The sequence below is a fragment of the Mauremys mutica genome, chromosome 16 (assembly GCF_020497125.1).
Source record: "Mauremys mutica isolate MM-2020 ecotype Southern chromosome 16, ASM2049712v1, whole genome shotgun sequence".
NCBI classification, from domain to species: domain Eukaryota; kingdom Metazoa; phylum Chordata; order Testudines; family Geoemydidae; genus Mauremys; species Mauremys mutica.
In genome coordinates, this window is record NC_059087.1 from 12,333,133 (window position 1) to 12,354,549 (window position 21,417).

At 43.4% G+C, this 21,417-nt stretch overlaps 1 protein-coding gene across 2 annotated transcripts in view; it reads right to left on the reverse strand.

The window, feature by feature from the left end:
* The window catches only part of RIMBP2 (RIMS binding protein 2), a 338,869-nt gene that overhangs the window by 309,123 nt on the left and 8,329 nt on the right, over window positions 1-21,417 (reverse strand). Inside the window, exon 3 of one of the 2 annotated variants that reach the window (XM_044989706.1) lies at window positions 3,198-3,398. In XM_044989706.1, the coding sequence (XP_044845641.1) occupies window positions 3,198-3,398 (201 nt within the window). Of the gene's footprint in view, window positions 1-3,197; window positions 3,399-21,417 lie in introns of those variants that run through there. The other variant, XM_044989705.1, reaches the window with a different exon arrangement.

Here is a 21,417-nt window from a genome sequence, read left to right on the forward strand (position 1 = left end):
GCCAGAGTAAAGTATCTATATTTATGCATTTGAAATATTAAGGATCATTAAACCAAGAAGGAAAAAATGTTCCTGCTGCATCATACTTGAGTTGATTTTTATATTGTAGACAGCCTTGTACTGTATAGCATCCACATAAGGGATAAAGATTGTACAATCAAAATAATTCAGAAAGCACATAAGATTGGAATTTCTTTGTCCTTTATTTAGAATTGTCCATATCACAGACTTCTGCCATCTAAAAAGTTGATACATTGCTTATGGCATAAGAAACTCAAAATCCTAATGTTCTTCTAATGCATTAACTCATTCTACTTAAATAATGGTGATGCAATTGCTGGGACCAATAATCAGGTTAGGGATTGTAATTCCTGTGCATGGAAGCAAATCTTTCAAGAACTGGGTAGGTTGGGAAGCAAAGCTTTGATAAATCCATGGTCCAGTATAATAATGCAAAACAAGATAGAAGGCTGGGATGGAAAATTTAGAAACAGAAAACAAGATGGCTGACTCAGCAAGCTTTCATCAATGTTCATGTGAAGGATATCTCATTACACAATGCATTGTGGGTATATTGACATTAGTGATTTTACAGCAGATTAAAAATGCTGGCAGAGCGGGATAGAAACTTTAGTTCAATATGTATTATCTGAAGGTTCTTCCATCCCAATGTTTGCTATGAGAGACAAAATTTAAAATTACAGAGATACCTCTCTGACTATTAATCCAGAGTATATCCATTAATAAAAGTCTGAACTCAGGCCCAATCCAGAGCATTGTGAATTCAAACCCAAATTGGCTTAGCTTGCAAAATATTTATTGTTAATGAGCTCCTGTCTTTTGCTGCACTTGCTTTAGTAAACCATAGAGATACAGTCTATCTTATAACTCACTCTCTATTTAATGACCAAATAGTATCTGGACTTCCTCAAAGATTTAAAATACCCTAATTTGGCTTAGACTGTCATCTCCAACAAATGAGGACTCTTAGCTGGCAGATGTGAGGGTTAGATTTCCATAATAAGAGCACTGTAAAAAACGGTGGACAAAACATAGACATTTCCCCCTCTCTAGAAGTAGCAGTGCATTTCCTTTAGTCCTGCTAGAGATTCCAGCTGGTAGAAACAGAAGCAGACCTAGCAGGGACTGCTGCACTGGGGAGGGGGTAAAATAGGGCAAAGCCAGGGCTACTTCTTTCTGGCACCTCCCCTGACCCAGGACTAGGTAGGGAAGCCCCACTCTCTCTCAGGGCACAAGGACCCTGGCAGTACTTCCCCTTCTGCCCTCCCATGTGGCTTTGGGGGACAAAGAGGAGCCAGTCAGAGACTCCAGCCAGTGGGAACAGCAGCAGCCAAAGCAGGGACCTTTGGACATTCCAGCAGAACCATAGACTGTTTTCTGGGATTCTCTACCCTGGGCTGACTGGCTGTTTGCGCCAACCTCTCCGCACCCTCAGTTGCTTCACCTCAGCTTCACTCCACATTTGCCCCATCCTGCTCAGCCTCTTTCCCTTTCCATCTAGCTGATTCCACCCTATGTCAACCCACCCGCCCACCAGAAATACTGTGGAACTAACATGCCACTGTCATCTCGTTCACGCTGCTTGTGTGTTAGACCCCCTTCCCCTACTCTGTGTCTGTCTTGTCTATTTAGATGGCATTGTCTCATTACTGCATTGTACTCCCCCGGTCTGTCAGTATCCATCTGTTATCTCTCATATTATACGTAGGTTGTAAGCCCCTGGAGCAGGCACCGTCCTTTTGTTCTGTATCTGTACAACACCTAGCACAACGGGGTCCCAGTTCGTGACTGGGGCTCCTAGGTGCTACTGTAATACAAACAAACAAGTAACAGTCTTGCAAAAGTCTACCTACCCCCTCACATGATGGAATAATATTTTAGTTGGGGCAAGTAGAATGTCTTAAGCATTTGCATTATAATAATTATTTAGGAGATTGTAAGCCTGGGGCAGTAAACTATAGTGGTAATTTTGTAAGACTGGCTTTGACCGCTGTTATTCTCAAGTCTTACCGTCAACTTTCTTCCTGAACATCATATACAAATTGGTATCAGTTTGTCTTGAATTGGGAATTGTTAACAACATTTACTGGTGTGATGTGTATATGGGGAAAGAGTAATAGGATTACACTGGGACAGCAGGTACTGTGCCCTGCGCTGTACAGGCACAAAACAAAATGGTCCCTATCCCATGCATTTTAAAATCTAAGACAAACAGCAGGGAACAGAACTATTGGAGACATATGTTGAATGTCTGACCTTCGAGTGGTGCAGGTTTTACTTTTCAGGTATAACATTCTTGGTCATCCCATCTCTACTCTACTCAGGACTTCTGTTACCCACTTCTGGAAAATCTAACAATGTTCTCTCCAAGAGCTCTTCTTCACTCCAAGTTTTGTCTCTTCACTGTTTGATGTCTTCAGTCACTGTGCTATCGGACAATACTTAAGCCCCTCAAGCACAGAACTTATTTAACTGTAAAGCACCAAGCGTGCTAAGTAATACATGGTAATAAAACTGTGCCTCCTGGCAGCCTCGGTAAGATGTGGAGTGAGCCAGCTTGTCCGGCAAGGAACCCCTACCCTCACCCCCTGCCAACTTTAAGGTAACATGTTTTGCTTTCCTAAGGCTTCATTCTTGAAGTGCACAGTGCACTGCTGATAAGAAATGAAAACATTTTTGGATAAACAGAAAACTTTTCTCTGGGCTGCTTGAGTGAGTCTCCAGTCTCATGCACAGGGCACTAGACTGGCAGTCACGAGACCTGGTCAGGTGTCTATGACCAGCTCTGCTACTGACTTGCTTGGTGGGAAAAATCACTTCACTTTTCTATGTCTTCATTTCTCCTCCCACTCATCTATCCTGTTTATTTATACTGTAATCTCTTTGGGGCAGAGTCTGTCTCTCACTATGCATTTGTATAGCCCCAGCACAGTGAGACCTCCAACACACTACTATATTATAAAAAACTACCTAAGCAGAGAGCTAAGTCCCTGCATATTATTAATAAGATGAGGTCTGTGCACTCTCACATAACATAGCATGTTGAAGTATCAAAATAAAACAAAATATATTTAACTCAGAGCAAAAATTAACTGATTGCATTCTTCCTGCTTGGTTATAGTGTCACTGTGAACAAGACCCTTTTCAGTTCACAACAGAGGTGGATTTATATTTACCCTCAAGCACCCTAGTCGGTTTTTGAGCTCTTCACACTCCACTTGCAGCAGGCGGATCTCCAGATCTTTGATACCATGGGATGGATGGTTAGTGTTTGGAGGCTTCACATTCACTGAGCGTGTTTTGTGCTTTAAAGGAAACGTTTTGGTAGTAGTTCTTGAGGTGGTGGAGGATGATGAAGAAGCTGAAGGACTCCTGTCCTGGTAAAAAGGAAGACACACTGCATGTTATGACCATGGCAGTTTTCACTCTTTTTGCTGTAGCTGTGTCGGGAAGAGAATGTGGTGTGATTTCATTAACAGTGTGAAAAGCATATTTTATTCCTCTCCCATAACTCAAAAACGGCTCAGTAGATTTTGCTCAATCTTTTAAAAAAATGTTTCACTACAGCCAAGAACCAAGTATGGAAAATTTCAGCCTTGAAGGTGAGTTTTGTAGAAATGTATAAGCGTATAATAATAGAGAGTTTAAATGGAAACAATTTTGCAATCTTAACTATGGTAGATAGGTGGTATTAGGGCCTGATCCAAAGCTCATTGAAGTCAAAAGGAGTCGTCCCATTAACTTCAGGGGGCCTCTGGATCAAAACCATGTTCAGCAAATACCTTTATTTTTTTAAATTATTCACAATCCCCACCAAAAAAATAAAACCCCACCTTCGTTTAACATTAGTTAAGGTTGCTCTCGGCAATAAACTAAACCATACAAAATTAGGACATACAAAAATAAGAATTAAAAGGATGCAATACAGTCAAGTGCACTCAAGTTAGAAAAAGCCAGAAATAATGTTGCCTGTGGAACCTTGATCCGGCCTGCTTTGTATATACGTTATGATATAGCCTTTTACATGCAGAAGTGATTACAAGAGAAAAAGTTTGGTGTAAGTTATTTGCCTAGCATCACATTGGAATTTGGTGGCAGAAGCAAGGATAGTATCCAAGTCTCCAGGGTAACATTCAGCTGCCCGAACCATAAGACCATCCTTTCTCTTCCTGCAGTCACTACACACCTTCCAACTTCTCAACAAATAAGGCAGGGGGTCTTACAGATAACAGACTCCTTCACCACCAGGGCCAGATTAACCATAGGCTAATAAGGCTATAGCCTTCGGCCCTCCTATTTTTTAGGCCCTACTGGTCAGGCAGAGGGCGCGGCTGGGGCTGGGGGAGAGGGGAGTAAGCGTGCTCACGTAGCCCTGTTGGAGCACTCCAGCCAGCAGAAAAGGAAAAATAGCCCCCTGTGGCTTGGAAGGAGCTCAGTCGGCAGCCTGCTGTATCTCCCCACGCTCCAGGAACGCACTCTGGCTCTGAATCACACCCCCCTGCCATAATGCAGTTGCTTGTACCTATGCTAAAGTGTAACCATCTGGGCTGAAATGGTCTGCAGAGTTTTTCCCTCATGCAGAGTTCTGCTAGAAAATGTCAGTCAAAATGGTTCAGCTGTTTCTAAGAGGCAGCCAGTGAATATATTGTTTTGTCCATGTTAAAAAAATTCTGGCATCTTTAAGTGGCTCTAGGGCCCACTGCTTTGGAGCAGGTACTTGAAATTTTGCAGTTGGGTGGACTTCAGAGTTTTATGTCTTTTGCTGCTCCTGTAAAAATCTTGGCCAAATTTGGCCAAGCTGTAGCTTTTGAAAAGTCACAGTTCAAATGTTCTCAGTACAAACTTGCTAGACATTCAGAGCTAAACTCCCCTAAGATTCCATCTGCACCCAGTATGCTCCGTCTAGTGCTGAAGCCGAACTTTCCCTGCAGTTGCAGCACTGAGCTGGGCAAGAACCAGGGCCTTGGAGTCAGGGGTGTAGGAACAATTTTTATAGTAGGGATGCTGAAAGGGGAAACCATGTATTCGGTTTTTACTACTTCAAGCCAGCGGGGTGCTGCCACACTCCCAGCACTCCCAGTTCCTGCACCCCTGCTTGGAACTGAGAGCTTGTCTCTCCTGTTCCCTCAATGTCCCCCTGCTGGGCACAGACAGTACGGAGGAGGAAACCGCCTGATTCGAATGCAGAGGGGACAAGAGTCAGACCTGAGGGAGGGGGCAGAAGATTAGGACAAGGAGCCTGTAGATGGAGAAGACTGTGACTGGAGGCTGACAGGGGGAGAAGGAAACTAGGCCGGAGAGTTGGGAGGAAAGATTGGGAATGTAAACCAGGGATCATGGGTGCTGGAACAATTTGTATAGTGGGGGTGCTGAGAGCCATTGAACCAAACTGTAAACCCTGTATATCATGGAAACCACTTCAAGCCAGGAGGTGCAGCAGCACCCCCTGCCCCCATAGTTCCAGCACCTATGCCAGGGATAGAAACAGCAAGGCAGAGAGGAGGGAGTGAGACAGATTGGATGAAGAGGCGGGGTAGGAGATTGAAAATAAGTGGGATAAGAGAAGGAGATGTGTGAGAGGAGACACAGATCTGATGAGGAGCCACATTGCAGGAGAAATGGGACCGGCTGGGCAAAGAGACTTGGATGTGGGAGTGGGGAGGGAATACAGAGATTAGGCAAAGAGGCCAGGAAGGCAGACTGGGATTAAGAGAGATTGGGATGGGCAACAATGTGCATGGTATGGGAGGTAAATGCAGGCCAGGAGGGGAAGAAGAGAGACAGATCAGACAAGGAGCCCATGAGGAAATTCAGAATTCTTTCCTTCAGAGAAGGGTTTGAACAGCGTGCGGTAAAATAGGGCATGGGGCCACACATTGAACAATGAGGCTAAAACAAAACACTGAATTGCTGCTAATTAAGTGAACATTGTCCATCTTGTGCACTGAATGAGGCACAAGTCCTGTGGAGAAAATAGTATGCAATCATGTAATTAAAGATTATTATAATGTATGTGCACAAGGTGGCACAGGCATCCTTAATTCTGACATTTACTAACTGTTCAGTGCTTCACTTTGCAACCTTAAAGTTCTTTAAACATCATTTTTTGTGTGTAACACACCTAAAGAGAACATTTAAAGCACAATACTGTTCCCATTGAAAACAAAAAAGTGGTGCAATTATGTGATTTTTTTAAACCTTATTTTTTATTCAGGCCCCACATTAACAAGGTTGTGCACACATGACGAGAGAGAGGATTTTGTATCTGCAGCATTTAAAATAGTCTGGGGTTTTGTGTGTGGTGGTGGTTTGTGGGTGTTTTTTAATATACACCTCTACCCCAATATAACGCGTCCCGTTTCGGATATTACGCGGTAAAGCAGTGCTCTGGGGGGGGGGCGGGGCTGCGCACTCCGGCAGATCAAAGCAAGTTCATTATAACGCGGTTTCACCTATAATACGGTAAGATTTTTTGGCTCCCGAGGACAGCGTTATATCGGGGTAGAGGTGTATATCACATAGTGGCAACATTAAGTTACCTTAAAAAACAGTAGGGTAACATTTATTTCTGGGATATAGAGGTTCCCTGTGTTTTAAACCCAAGTAATCCCAACAGTTGCATTGTTAGTATCTAGAGTCTTTTTACAGCTGTTTATTACATTTAACCTAGCCTATGAGTAAACTCATTTAAAAAATTAAACAAACTATGCCAAAAATTCATATGCATCCTGCAGTTTCATTCATTCAAGACTGTCATTGAAATTAATGGGAACTTTGACCGGGCGAGGTCTGCAGGATTTGGATCTGTTACTTTATATACAAGACTTTCCTGGTGAAAGAATATTCTCTCCAAAAAGCTGTCTTGCTGCTGCCAAGATTACTGCAGCACTAACTGTTATGAACTACTCTGCACCTGCATACCAAGGCTGAAGTCTCTGAAACAGCAATACGAAGGAGAGCACTAGCATGGAGAGAAGTAAGTACTTTATTCCAGAGCCTCCTGTCATAATTTTCAGCTCTCTACTCTGCAAGTGCAATCTGCAAACAGAGGCCCTGATCTTGTGGTTGGATCAACAGAGGTGCACAGAGATTTGTCATCACCAAACTCCAGATGCTGAAGGCACCCTATAACAAGACATCCTGGTCTAGGTGGTCAATAAAGAAATCTCTCTGGATAAATGATTAAAAGGACAATAAATTAAGCTTCCTCCATATCTTCTCACAAGCCCAGTTTTGGGTTAGGGTGGGATTTCCAGAAGTGCTGCATTAATCTTCCTCTCCTCTCATTGAATCCATGGGAATTTTGCCATTGACCTGAATAGCAGCAAAATCAGGCTAAAGCTAAGCACTTCTGAAAATCTCAGCCTTGGAGTTTATCAAAAGAATGGGGAAAAATTTGCAGATGCGTGGGAGCAAACTACTCCAATTTGATTGACCGCTCTTCTTGGAATCATGTTTATCTGCTATTCATGAATATTGGAACTACAACACCCGGCATTCACAAAGCTGTTTATAATTCCCAGGAATCTCCAAAATGCATACCAGAAATGCATTATTAATTATTCTCTTGCATCTCACTCATCCAATCAGGGAGCAGAAGACAACACCACCTGACTAATCACAGGGTACAAATGATGGGAGAACCCAAAAGAGATGTAAAGAAAAGAAAAATGCCTGCATTTGTAGAATTTGATTCATTAAATGACCTTGACCAGCCCGAATGATTGATATCTGTAATAATCAATTTACCACTTGATGGCACCATAGTGCTGCTACTGGTTCACTGTTTCTGCTGCCATATCCCAACACCTGCAGCATTGCAATTACCTACTTTGCTGGTGCCTTCAGATATGCACCTCATTCTGGTTCATGGCCGCATGCCATGTCACTTGTCAAGTGCCATCATTCCAACGGAACCCTGTCATGTTCTGCCACAGCAAAACCAGTGCAGTCCTGTTACGCAGTTAAACACCAATGACTGAGGCTCTGGGTTGGAAACAGTTGTGTCCCCCTCCTGAGGCTAGAGTGCTGGTAAGCTGCAAGAAGGGCTTTCCACAGGTACTCCTTTGGTCCAGATTCTGCCACTTTTATTCCTTGCAAGTCCTGGTGGTCTCAATGGGGTTACCTGTGGCATAAGCTTGAGTAAAGATATTGGAATATGGCCCATGGATTAGAGGCTGATTTGGCAGAGTAGCATTCACTGCCACCCAATATGCTAAGGTGCAGTGTTTGGAGTCCTTTGTCTCCCATTTACCTCCGAGGCACTAGCAAAGTACTGTTAAAGGTGCCTTAGTGTAGTTAAGAATTAGCATCCCTGGGTTGTAGGCAACCCGAATTTTCTCGATATCCAGAAAAGTCCAGTAGCCGAGTACATCATGTATCAAGACTTGTTTAGTGTATAGTCTGGGGCATATATACCATAAGTATTAACTAGTCTACCAGAGGCATAGGTCCACTAGTCATCCTCACAGAAGAGGTATTTATGTAAGGAGCAGCACTCCAGGAACCCAGCATGATCTTAACATGAGCTCCTTACACTAACATGCCTGTCTGCTCTTCCCTCTCCCCAACCAAAAATAAATAAATGCCAAGACTCTGAAGAGAAAATATTGACTCACAAAAGCATTCAGCAAATGAAGGTGTTCAGATACCATGGAGAGGAGAATGGTAAGACACCCTGAAGAATATAAAATGAAACAAACAAACAAAAAAATATGACCATAGGCTTTGATCTACCAGCTCATAAAATAAAACAAAACTAACCTTGACTCTCTCATTCTTAATATAGGAAACCACTTCATTTCTCTCACATCTTTACATTTTAAATCTGGAAGAGTTTAAGGTTATTTGGAGATGCCTAAAATTCTTCTCTCATGCTTGGTATTGTACATATCAAGTAGTTACCTATTCCTAAATCTGCTTTTCATCTCCCACCCCTTCACTTATTGTAGCATAAAAGGGGTTTCCTTAGCCACCTTTTTGCACATTCCATCAGAACAGGCCTTATACTATCAGTGTGAGCAAAACACAAAGAGCCCTTCACTGAAAGCAATTGCAGCAGTGTCCTCTAGTGCTCAGCTCCACTGTATGCACTTAATAACTAAGTCTTCCAGTAAAGCACAACATGGGATCAAGGAAGGCAAAGTCCATAAGTGTAATAAAAATAGGATAAATAAATCTGAGACAGTGGAACAGTGTAGTTAAAGGAAAAGACATTAAAATCTTTCATCTTTTTCAGCTCGAGAGCTGCTCAGGACTGAGAGGTTATGGACACTGAAATCTCATTCAACCCTTGAGAAAAGGGTCCTTTCAGGTCCAGGTAAGCAGGGCCGGTGCAACCCATTAGGCGACGTAGGTGGTCACCTAGGGCACTAGCATTTGGGGGGCGGCATTTAGGGTCCTTCGGGGGCGACCGGATTTTTGTCCACCCCAGTCGGCGGCGGCATTTAGGCAGAGGGACCTGGGGTAGGTGGGCGCGTGGAGGGCCACCTGCAGCAAGTAAGGGGGGACATGGCATGCAGGCGAACCGCTCCCCACCCCAACTCACCTCTGCTCCGCCTCCTCCCAAGAGCATGCCGCCCTGCTCTGCTTCTCTCCCTCCCAGGCTTGCGGCGCCAAACAACTGATTGGTGCCACAAGCCTGGGAGGCGGGAGAAGTGGAGCGGCGACGGTGTCCTCAGGGAGGAGGCGGAGCAGAGGTGAGCTGGGGCGGGGAGCTGCTGCGCGGCTCCCCGGGCCAGGGGGAGCTGCCCTGGGGGGGGGGCGCCTCGGGGGGGAGGGGGGAGCTGCCGTGGGGGGGAGGGTGCCTCAGGGCAGGGGCGGAGAGCTGCCACAGAGCTTGTGGGGGCAAGGTGGAAGTTTCACCTAGGCGCAAAACATCCTTGCACCCGCCCTGCAGGTAAGCACGAGGAGAGTTCAGACTGAAGGGGACCATTTGTATTTGGTTTTATAGGTGGGAAAAACTTATTACTTTTAATTTTAGAGAATAATTTACACACCCCTTTGGTACCCTTGTGGGCATTCTTACTTCACACCCAACCATTGCAGGTTCAGGCCTTACTGCTTGGAGTTTTACTTGCTGTTAATGGATCCTGGAATATGAAGATGCATCATTCCCCTAACCAGGTCTAAACATTTGTGTGAACAGCCCTGTATGTTCAGTTAAATAAAGCACAATTAGAATCCATTAAGGGGCTGTGAGTGGGGGAACAAGCAGCTACATAATTTGTGTGTCTGCACAAAACATAATTAGTATCCATATTCCAACAATGGCCAGTAACAGTGCAGTGGCTCCCGCTGTAGCCAAGGCATAAGCACTATTTACCAGCTTGCCATGAAAACCTGCTCACTGAGGTTTTCATGACATGGTGATAGAAACACCTGAGTTCTGGTCTACCGTACTAGCTTAGCACCAGTGCATCACTGGCAGTTGCTGGGACAAAGCAATGCATTTCTCTAGTACTGGCAAAGCCTGAGTGCAAGGCAGAGAGTTTAACCTGATCTAGCTTTAATACCAATACTATAGCCAGTTACAATCTGTGTCATTATCAGTGAATAAAATTAAAATGTCTGGAAATTATAGTAGTAACTTCCATAGTTAAGGTTTCACTGAAATTTACACTTAAAGCAGTTAAAATTCTTCTGCTTCTCAATTTAACAGATTAATTTTGTCTCCGGGTTTAACATACAGACTCTCCAGAGGAAATTGAATTTTCTGTCTCTTTTGTGATAAAATATTTACAAACTTTTGCAGTGCAATCATTTTAACCCCCCCCTTTTTGAAAGTTCGCCCTTTCTTCTATACATTTTTCTAGCAGTTGCTCTAACTACAACAACCAAGCCCCGACAGCCTTCCCAAATACCAAATTTCTCTTTCCCCTCTCCTGCCCCCACTCTGATAATAGTTCAGACACAGCCAGTTTAACCTTTTCAAATAAAGCACATGACAAGTCATCCCCTCTAGTCAGGACTAGAGTTGGTCAGATATATTCAACCAGCCATTTTTCATCAGAGAACACTGTTTTGAAGTCAAAATGCTTTGTGAAATTTTGCCAAAATTTCTTTTAGGAGAAAAAAAAATTCTGACAATGTCAAAAATGCTGTTTTGACATCTTGGAATTGAACTTTTTGATTTTTTATTTTAAAACAACTTTTCTTTTTTATTTTTTTATATTACATAATATAAAAAATAAATGTTGTAATTATCAAATTAAAATGGTCAATTTGTCAAAATAAAATATTTCAACCAACCCAAAATTAAATTTTGTTCAGAATTTTCTTTTGCAGAAAATTTCAAATGTTGGGGGGGGTTCATTCCTTATTGGAACAAAGACAAACACAGACCTCTCAAAATCCTTCATGAAACCGAGTTTCCATCCTCTGCACAGCTCTAGTCAAGACAAACAAACTGAATTTTGCCAGCTGCCCTGGCTCCATTGCTTGGATACTTCCCTAAATCCATTCCTCACAATGGCCTCCTGAGCCAGCCACTCACCACAGCTGCAGGGCCAGATTGAACAAGGCCCGGGGCTAGTGTTTTTCAGAGGCCCCTTTTCCTTAACATGGTATTAATGAAAGCAATAAAGTACCCATCTTATGACAATCAACAAGTCCTATATATTACTGAATAAAAATGAAAAGAAAATTGAAGACAATGAACAGGTTATATACTGCCTAGAAAACATAAAAACATTAAAAGTCAAATGAAATGCCATGTGTTTAAACTGGCAAGCTTTAAGTGCCACAGATTCAGTTATTGTATCCTCAAAAGACAGTATGTGAAGTAAATCCCATTCAATTGACAGGATAGCAAGAGCAGTAAGCTTTGTTTCTACCATAGTTGACAGAAGATAATTTTTTATTAAGGCAAGTTTGCTTCACAGCTGGTAATGGGTGCAGTCTCAATGTAATGGAAATATTTGGGAAGATATTACGCAGATCTTTGACATATAAAAATTTGATGGTTTCAGTAGCACTCTTTTCCTGCATGTCACAATATTTTATAAATGCTAGAAACTGATACATTTTGGCAAAAAACTGAGACTCTAAATCATTCAGGAAAGTGTCGAGGAACACCCGAGTGCGTGTTTCCATCTCCTCTTCACTTCATGCTTGATCAAGAGATGTAAGGAAGCCAAATCTTGGGGATAGTTCAGCATAGTATTTATATCTACTTAATTCATAATTTAGCTTGTCGAGGATAATATAAAAGTTCTCAACCTCGAATTTCCTTCTTCCTCAAAGTTTCATGTCACTTTTGCCATCTGGAAATTTGTGTGTTACAATACATTTGTGTTCTTCACAATAGGACTCATCAGCATCACTTCCCAAATCTTTTTTCTTGCACCTCAAAATCATCAAACTGAGACTAAAAGCTTGTAACAAAGTCTTGCAAGGAAGTCAGGAACTTAAAGGCAATAACAAGATCCAGGTTTGACTTTTGAAGCTTTACACTAGTTTATAAGTACAGCTCCCAGTCAGCCCGTTTTCTGGTACAATGATCGTGCTTCCCTTCGAGTTTCACTGTTTGCCTCGGCATTGTCCATGGTTTCTTTCAAACAATGTTGAATGCCCTCATAGTTCACTATAATTGATTTACACGATTCAGCATGACAAGACCATCTCGTATCTGACAGAATTTTTAGGACAAGGAAAGTTCCTTGTTCACTCTGGGTAAGATTGTTGCACAGAAGCTGCCATCAGCTGGGGCAATGCCTCAAAAAAACAAACAAAAAAAAACAACGAAACACGACCCCAAACATCGTTTTTGAACAAAACTGAAAAAGTTTGTAACTTCCATGCAAGAATCAACTCTGCAAGTTCCAACTTCAGAGAATGAACTCTACATGGCTTGTACACAGTTAGTGGATTTAGTCTTTTGTTCTAAGCTTGAAGACCTTCCTACTTTCCAGGCATGTTGCTTGCATTTTTGTATGACTGATCTTTGCAGTTTTCATTAGCAATGTCATTTGCTTCCAATAAAAGAATTTCACAGTCTGGAAGAGTGACTTGCCCGTGTGGCTTTCAATCAGTATAAACCCAGTGAAACACTCACATATGGCACCATGTACGCAGGATCATCAGACAACAGATAACTGATCAAATCAGCGATATCAGGAGTTGAAATCTACTATCAAAAAGAAGTAGTATTTTGCTTGTTTGGCTTCAGTTACAATAAATTTAAAAAAACAAACAAAAAACTTACGTCCCATTAGCTCAATGAACTCATCACAGATTGTTTTCAACAAGTAGGATTTAATATGCTCACTTAGAAACAGATCTAATTCGGCAATGGCTTCAAGAATATGTAGCTAATTTCTGTTCTGAGGAGAGCTGATAACTTCTTCCCTTCCTCTAAATGCTAAACCACATTCAGCAGGAAGCTTACCAGATGTCATAATATGCCTTAAAACTTCCTTCCTTAAGCAGTTTGGATTAGAAGTAGCTGTACTATCACCCTATTGATGCAATTGTCACACTGTCTGGAGTGGTTCACAACCATGAATGCCAACCTCAGGGCAGACTGTCAAAAAGCAGGGTAGATACCTCAAACTGGTGGTATGATTTATAACTAGATTTCACCAACCTAGTAACAAATGTGAACTTGTGAAGTACTGTTACAGTCTCACCACAGAGTCACAGACAGTCCCCTGGGGCACTCCAGTCAATCTTGCCACCCAGGCAAGCTGGACTTAGTGATAAATGGTCACTTGCACCAAAGATAACAAAATATTCAGGTTACTTCCAAGTCCCAAGAGACCAGTCACTTACCCCAGGTCAATTTGTACCTTAGATCTCACACCAAAGACAATGCTTGTAGCCAATGCTTCAGTAAACTAAGAATTTATTAACTAGGAAAAAGAACAGTTATTTACAGTTTAAAGCAGGCAACATATACTGTACACAAGTGAGTTACAGTCTATTGTACCAAAAGGTGACAGGACTGTAGTAATCTGTCAGCACTGAATGTATTTTAGGGCTAACCCCCCAGTTTGACCTTGTGGATCTCTGCTTCTGTTTCTGATCTGCAACCCTGTGGGAGTCCAAACAGCAAAGGAGATGAAAAATGTTCATGTCGGCTATCTTTATTTCTCTCTTCCAGAATCCAAATTGATAGGACAAGCCCTTCTTCAGGTAGCAAAGTCTTGGTATAGTGATGTTTCACAATGGCCCATTTTGTTTTGATTGTCCTCCTCGATGGGTGGGGGAACCACTCCTCCTGCCTGAGTTCACAAGTTCAGAGCAGGCATTCTTATATAAAGCAAAACTTACATATGACCTTATAGCATGGGATAGACAGACAGACATTACAAGTAAGATTAATGCACTTACAAGCATTTTATAGAGTCTAAACACTAACACATGCTTACAAGTCTAACACCTATCTTGATCAATACTAACATACAGGTGAGCTGGTCTGGTTTCCAGCTGTGAATTTGTCAGTGCTCAGCTGACACCTACAGCTATGGCAAGAGCTGGCACCTCGTCTACCAGTGACACGGCGATTCTTGCCTTGAAAACATGCTAGCCATGCAAGTGTGGCATTGTGATGTTCCACACTGTGTTTCTGAGAACAAGTCTTCTCCTTCGCTTTTCTCCAGTCAGAAAAGTCTGGGGTTATGAAGGTGCTATAGGGGATGAAAAGAGTTTGCACCCAAAACAGAATACTGCTCCTGTGGATTTAGAATACATCAACCAATGCCTCTGATAATGCTCTCCTCTAAATGGAGTTTTTGTTAGAAAAGTAGAGCTGAGAGAGACAATTTCTGACGTTTGTACTGCTGCTTGGAAGCTACGAATTTATCACCGTGATTCTGGAAACAGAGCAGATCTTTCCTGATACACTGGGTGCAAAACTACTCCATTATCAAAGAAGAAGATTTAACTGGATCTTGTTTGATGCTAATGGCAACAGTATCCTCTTTATCACTGCTATGCTATCCAACTTTGGTACGGACATGTAGTAGGAAAAGTGGGTCATCCTTTTCATCATCACTTTTGTCCTGGATTTCAGGAATTCTTGCATTTTCTTCTGCACTCTCCTGAGGGCACAAGTCAATATCCGGATCTTCACTTTGTTCATCATTTGCGAGATAATCTGAAGCAGTACTAGCAGAGGAATAGTAAATTTGGGCAACTTGCTTACAATTTTCTCTAACTTAACTTTTCTTTTTGCTGCTCTGCTAGGAAACCATAGACCGGACATCCCATTGAAGTACGGTTAAAACACGACCTTTATGCCTCCTTATATGCATGCCCCTTCTCCCTCTCCCATGCCTGGGGAGTTCACCATGGAGTCCCCGTCTGATAAAGCTCTTTGTGATTCATCAGGACAGAGCTTTCCCTCTGGCAAACCATGGAAATTCATCATACACAGAGGCTGCCTCAGCTGTGGAATTCAGAACTAGAACTCTGCCTGTGAGCATCCCCCTCTCTCTGGCGCTGGCTGCCAACTTCCTATCTGCAAACTCAACACATGAAAATTTCCAAACTGGAACATAAAGATCCAAAATGAACAGCACAAAGTGGGAAGAATGCTACTCACAATACCACAGAGAAACGTTTGGAGTAAGACAAAATCCTTATTTCCAAAATCACCATAGAGATGAAGAGGAAACATCTCCTAGTGAAACCTGTTACACAAGCGCAAGCCTTACACATGGTGCAAATAAGAGAATGGAGAACACGTACAGACAAGCTACATACACTGCTCCTCAACTGTCCTTTATTAGGGCATAGCTTACCCGTCAAGGATGCAAGGGGGCTCTCAACTAAAAGTCAGGAGTCAGTCTATATTAATACTTCCATTCCCAACAGTTAGTCATCATTTTTAATGTGTATGGATCAGGTGGCTGGCATGTAAAAACTCCAGTGCCTGCCAATGCACACGGCAGGAAGTGTGACCCCAGGAGACAGCTTCTTCAGTTATAGTTCTATCTTGTAGGAATCCTTTGAGAGGATCAGTCTAGTTTTCAAGGAGGTCTCAAAGGACAAGAGATAATTTACAATTAAGACTAGTCACAATAATAATAGGATTCATATTATACTTACACAAAATCTAAAATTGTTACACCATCTCAAATTTTACACACACACACACACACACACACACACACACACACACATTTTGTCTTCAGTTAATGCTGCAAAAGCCCCCTGGGCTTGAACAGGTTTTATCCATTATGTTTATATCTAGAGAGAGCAATCAAGAATGTCATTGATATAACACTATTACCTTAAAAGCACAAACTATTTTAATGCAACATTAAACACTGAGATATCAAGCACTCATAAAATCATGAAATCCCAGGAGTTACAGTGTGCTGGTAGAAAGCATATTAAATAGAATAGAAAACATTAAGGTGAGAACATTCCATTTAATAAGGAAAAGCCAAATAGAAAATACAACAGGTGGAGTTAATGTTGCAGTAGAAAACTTAACTTAGAATTTCCAAAATTGAGTGCTTGATTTACAGAGTTTGACACTGTACAAAACAATTCACCTTTGCAAAATTTCAGCCTTAAAGGAATTTTTTTCAGAAGTAATAAGCAACTGAAAACTAGAGACCATACTTGAACCATTTAGGACCCCCACTACAGAAAGCAGATAGCCAAACGTATTGTACAAACCTCCGCATAGATACCATATTTAAAGGAGTTATTTCAGTGTCAGGCTGTGCATCACAAAGAGTTTAGGCTTTCTTGTGAGATTTCATATAGTCTCTGGAACTGGCTGGGCTAGAAATGCCAAAAAGACAGTTGTGTTTTTTGCTATGTTGGTATTGCTCCTTCGGGTCCTCTCCAGAATCAGAGAGGTATAAAAATGAATGGATGGTCAAAGTCTGAACCTGGGCCTTAATTTGCAAATTTGATCTCTAACTTTATAATACACTGAACCAAAATCCCAGAACTTTGAGGTTTTTGAAATCAACATAGGAATTTGGTGGCTTGGACATATCTCCAATATTTAAATACCTTTGGCAGATCTTCTAAGGGAAATGGATGATTAACCAGAATTCTAGAAGCAATAGGACATCATTTATGAAAAGCTAATTTCCCTTATATTTTAACTAACCTAAAAACTGACTAAATCAAAGGACTTACATAAAATAACTATGTCCCCAAGGAAGTGAGTCCTGTCAAAAGATCTGAAAGTAGGGCTGACCAGAAAACAGCAATTATGTTTTGTTCAAAAAAAATAATAATCTAGGTTTTGACATTTATCATTCCACATTGGGATGAAGCTGAGACATTTCAAAAAATTTCAGGTCTCTCTGTCTCACTTTCTCCTGTTGGAGCTGTTCCGCTTTATATAAATAATTAAACACTGATTGAAACAGAGAGAGGAAGAGACACTGGCTCTCCAGCCCACTGGTTGGGGCATTCACTGAGATGTGGGCACACTCTCAGCTGAAAGGTGCGAGACCAGGATTCAAGTCCATGGTCAGAATCAGGCAGAGCAGGGACTTGAATGTAGTTTCGCAGCTGAATGCTCGAACCACTGGGCTATTGCCTATTCAGGGATGGGTGGGTCTGTCTGTCTGTCTCTCTCTCTCTCTCTCTAATTTCATCCTGGACTTGAGAAACTTTCCAGTCTGCAACAAGTTTGCTTTGGACAAATTGGCATTTTCCAACAAAAATGTTTTATCAAAAACGTTCTGTCCATCCTTTACCTGCAACACTGCGGTTGCAGTCAGATGCTAAATTCCAAAGCTGGGTTATCCAGACATATTTGCCATATCAGTTCTTCCCATCCCAGCTAGAGGATGGTCTAGCAATCTGATACTCTCCTGAAATTAACATCCTTCATTCCCATCCATTTGAACAGTGGAATGAGAAAGTTGGCACACCTTCTTCCCACAATGACAGACTGTAAGTAATAATCCAGTGAGATAGATAAGAGTTCTGTGAACTGAATATGCTTGAGTTGACATAGTAGTAGAAGGTCCTATTTCTGAAGCCAAAAAGGTCTCCAATTTGAATGCTGATGACTCTACCGCTTGATGTTGGAATATTAGCTGATTCTTACAAATGGACCCTGACGTTGACCTTGAATGAGTAATTCAGTTGTTACTCTCTGGCAAATGCAGTTTCCAGTCTCTGAAACAGTTCATTTTGTCATGAATGAACAGAGTTAGGAAAATTGAATCAAACTGTGATGTGTTACATCTGTTAAATCTGTACATGAATATTTAACAGGCGAGTGCTTATGAAGCATTAAAACGCTGAGTAAATGGCAGAGTAAAAAAGGGTAAGTGTTGCCTAACACTGGAATATATATTGATTTTTAAGCGAATGTTTAATGTTTGTGAAAGGTGCTAGATTGAGAGCCCTGGACAATGAAAACCTCTGTCCACAGAAGAGAGACAGCTTTGGTAGTAACGTGGCAGGCTTCCCCGCACCCTATTGCCTTGACAATGTGCCTCAATGTTATTTTAGAAGAACCATATCTCAATGGATAAAAGAAAAGTTCTGTCTCTATAACCCAGGCTGGTTCCCCTCAGTCATTCCATTCTCCCCATCTCCACACCAACCCAAGCCAGATTCAGCACCTACAAAGGACGACTGCAACTCCTTTTGGCCCTTGCCTGAGTGTCCGAGCCCACTTTCCAAGCCTGATTCAGCCTCTTGTGACGGGTCAGAATCAGACTCTTTTTCTGAAGGGCCTAACACCTGGCAACCCCAGTTTAATTCTCAGATTCATATACTGTAGTGCCAAAAGAAACCACTCTGGTCCGCTAGCTCAATTGTAAGCTGACTCCCCAGCCCAGGAAGCACTGACATCACACCCAAAGTGAGTCTTTCAAGCCTTTCCTTTAGGGCACAGTTGTATTCTTTCAACACAGACCTTACAACCAAAGGAGACTGCAGGGCCCCATAGGCCATTCCCTTCATATCTCTTCCCTCACACCCAGGGGCGGCTCTAGGTTTTTGGCCGCCCCAAGCAGTCATGCCCGGGAGGCGCCCCGGAGCCGCGGGAGCAGCGGACCTCCCACGGGCATGACTGCGGACGGTTCGCTGGTCGCGCGGCTCCGCTAGACCTCCCGCAGCTGCGGGCGGTTCGCAGGTCCGGCGGCTCCGGTTGAGCTGCCGCAGTCATGCCTGCGGGAGGTCCACTGGAGCCGCCGGCGGAGCGTCCCCTCCGCAGTCATGCCTGCGGCAGGTCCGCTGCTCCCGGGGCTCCGGTGGACCTCCCGCAGGCATGACTGCGGCAGGTCCGCCGGCCCAGCCTGCCGCCCCCCCGGGAAAGGGCCGCCCCAGGCAGGTGCTTGCCCCGCTGGGATCTGGAGCCGGCCCTGCTCACACCTGAGCCTGCCACACGAGCTAATCTCCTTCTTGCAGTGCTCTCTCTGGTTGAGCTCTCCCAGCCCTTTATAGGGACCACCTTTCCCTTTTCCAGCAGGGTTTGATAATTAAACAGGCTGCCTGGCCCCAGCCCACCCTGTTATCCTGATCTCCTGCATACAGCCAGCTGCAGCCCCCACACTCAGTTCCAGCAATAGGAAATAGATGTAACAGGCGTTGGCAAATAAAGAGGAAGACGTAATCACCAAGAAACAGTTGAGCAGATTATTGTTGCTGACCCCACTGCCTGGCATCACTGTGAGTGCTCAGGAAGCCCACTCCACAAATCAGCAACACTGCTGTGAAAACCGATCCTGCCCACCATGGCCCTAACTGGTGGAGGAATGCGCCCTTTCCACCCTCACAAACTCTGGCTGGCTGGAAATCCTATCCCTGCTCCCTGCTGCCAGCTCTTCTGAGATCGGAGAAGGGACTGTGCAGGCTGCTGGGGCAGGCCCATGAGGTGGTGGCAGCTGCTGCTGCAGGGACACAGCAGGCTGAGAGGCTGAGCTCTGGGCTGGGGACTGGGCCCAGGGGGAGGCCTGAGCATGTGGCCCCTGTGAACTTGCACCATATGAGGGAATCAACCAGAGTCCAGAGGAAAGGAGGCCCCTGATCAGTGACTGAGGGACTGATCCTGGGGGGCACCGGGGCTGTGTATTTGCTGATAAAAAGGACTGTGGCTGACAAAGCCGAACGTTGGTTATTGATAGCGGTGTAGGAGTGATATTTGGGTGAATTCTTGCCTCCTCCAATGCCATAGGAGGGTCTCCACCCCAAGACAAGGGGTAGGAGTTTGGAACAGATGACCACAAAGGGGCATCCCTATACATGGGCTCTTTATAGAAATTTGGCATTCTGCATACCACAGACTGAGAGGAGAGCACGTCAGGGCTCCAAACACTAGGTTCTACAGACTCTAGCCCTTCATGGGTTCCCATTAAACACACACACACACACATGAAAAACAACACAGGATTATTTGCTAGGGTTGGCAGAGAAGAAAGGCTGCAGATTCCTGAGGCTCAATGGCTTTAAGGGTTACAATTAACTCAGTCTCTAGGGCAGCCCATTAGAGGGGTACAAGGGTGATCATGCTCCATGGGGGCTCATCCAGCCTAGCTCAGAAGACATCCCTCCTAGTCCATCCCTCTCTTGGAGGGCAATTAAATGCAGGTTGGTAGGTCCCACTGGCCCAGGTGGCACTTACTGCAGAAGCAGTGGCATGTCCCCCCTCCGACTCCTACACAGAGGTACGGCCAGGAGGCTCTGCACCCTGCCCCGCCTGCAAGCGCCGCCCCCCGGAGCTCCTGGAAGCAGCGGCATGGCCCCCTCCAGCGGGAGCTCAAGGGCTGGATTAAAAGGTCCAACAAGCCAGACATGGCCCGCGGGTCATACTTTGCCCACCTCTGCTGCAGTGCCATGTACATAAGCTCTTAGATACCTAGTCTGGTTAAGCCAAATGAACAATTTATTGATCAGAAAGCCCCTTTGCTCACCCACTTACTACCAGCCTATTTGTGTATTCCAGCCTCTCTCTCTGCAAGTGTGTACTGGGTACGTCTGAGCAAGGTACATTTCTCTCTCCAATTTATACTTTCTTTCCTTGTGTGTGATAATTAAGTTTTTACCCAATGTTGACTCAATCTACAACAAACCAATATAGCTTTTGCTAGTGCAGAGCTTAGACTGTAATCTCCTAGGGGAAGGAACAATCATTTTGTTATGTGCTTATACAGCCCCTAGCACAATGGGGTCCTGGTCCCTGACTGGGGCTGCTGGATGTTACCACAATACAAATAAACAACTAAGTTTAACCTTTCAAAGAACAGGTTTTCCTATCATGTTGCTTTAAGTGAGTTTTTGCCTGTTTCATTGTTTAGGAGCTACCGATTTGTATTAAAGGTTTGCTTGCCAAATTTTGTTGATTACATTTGACCCTCAGGTATTTCCATAAAAACCCAGAGGATGTTTTCCTTCAACACCTTTTGAAATATAGGGCATCATCACTATGCAGCTATAATACAGCCTGTTTCCTGAGATTTCAGGTGG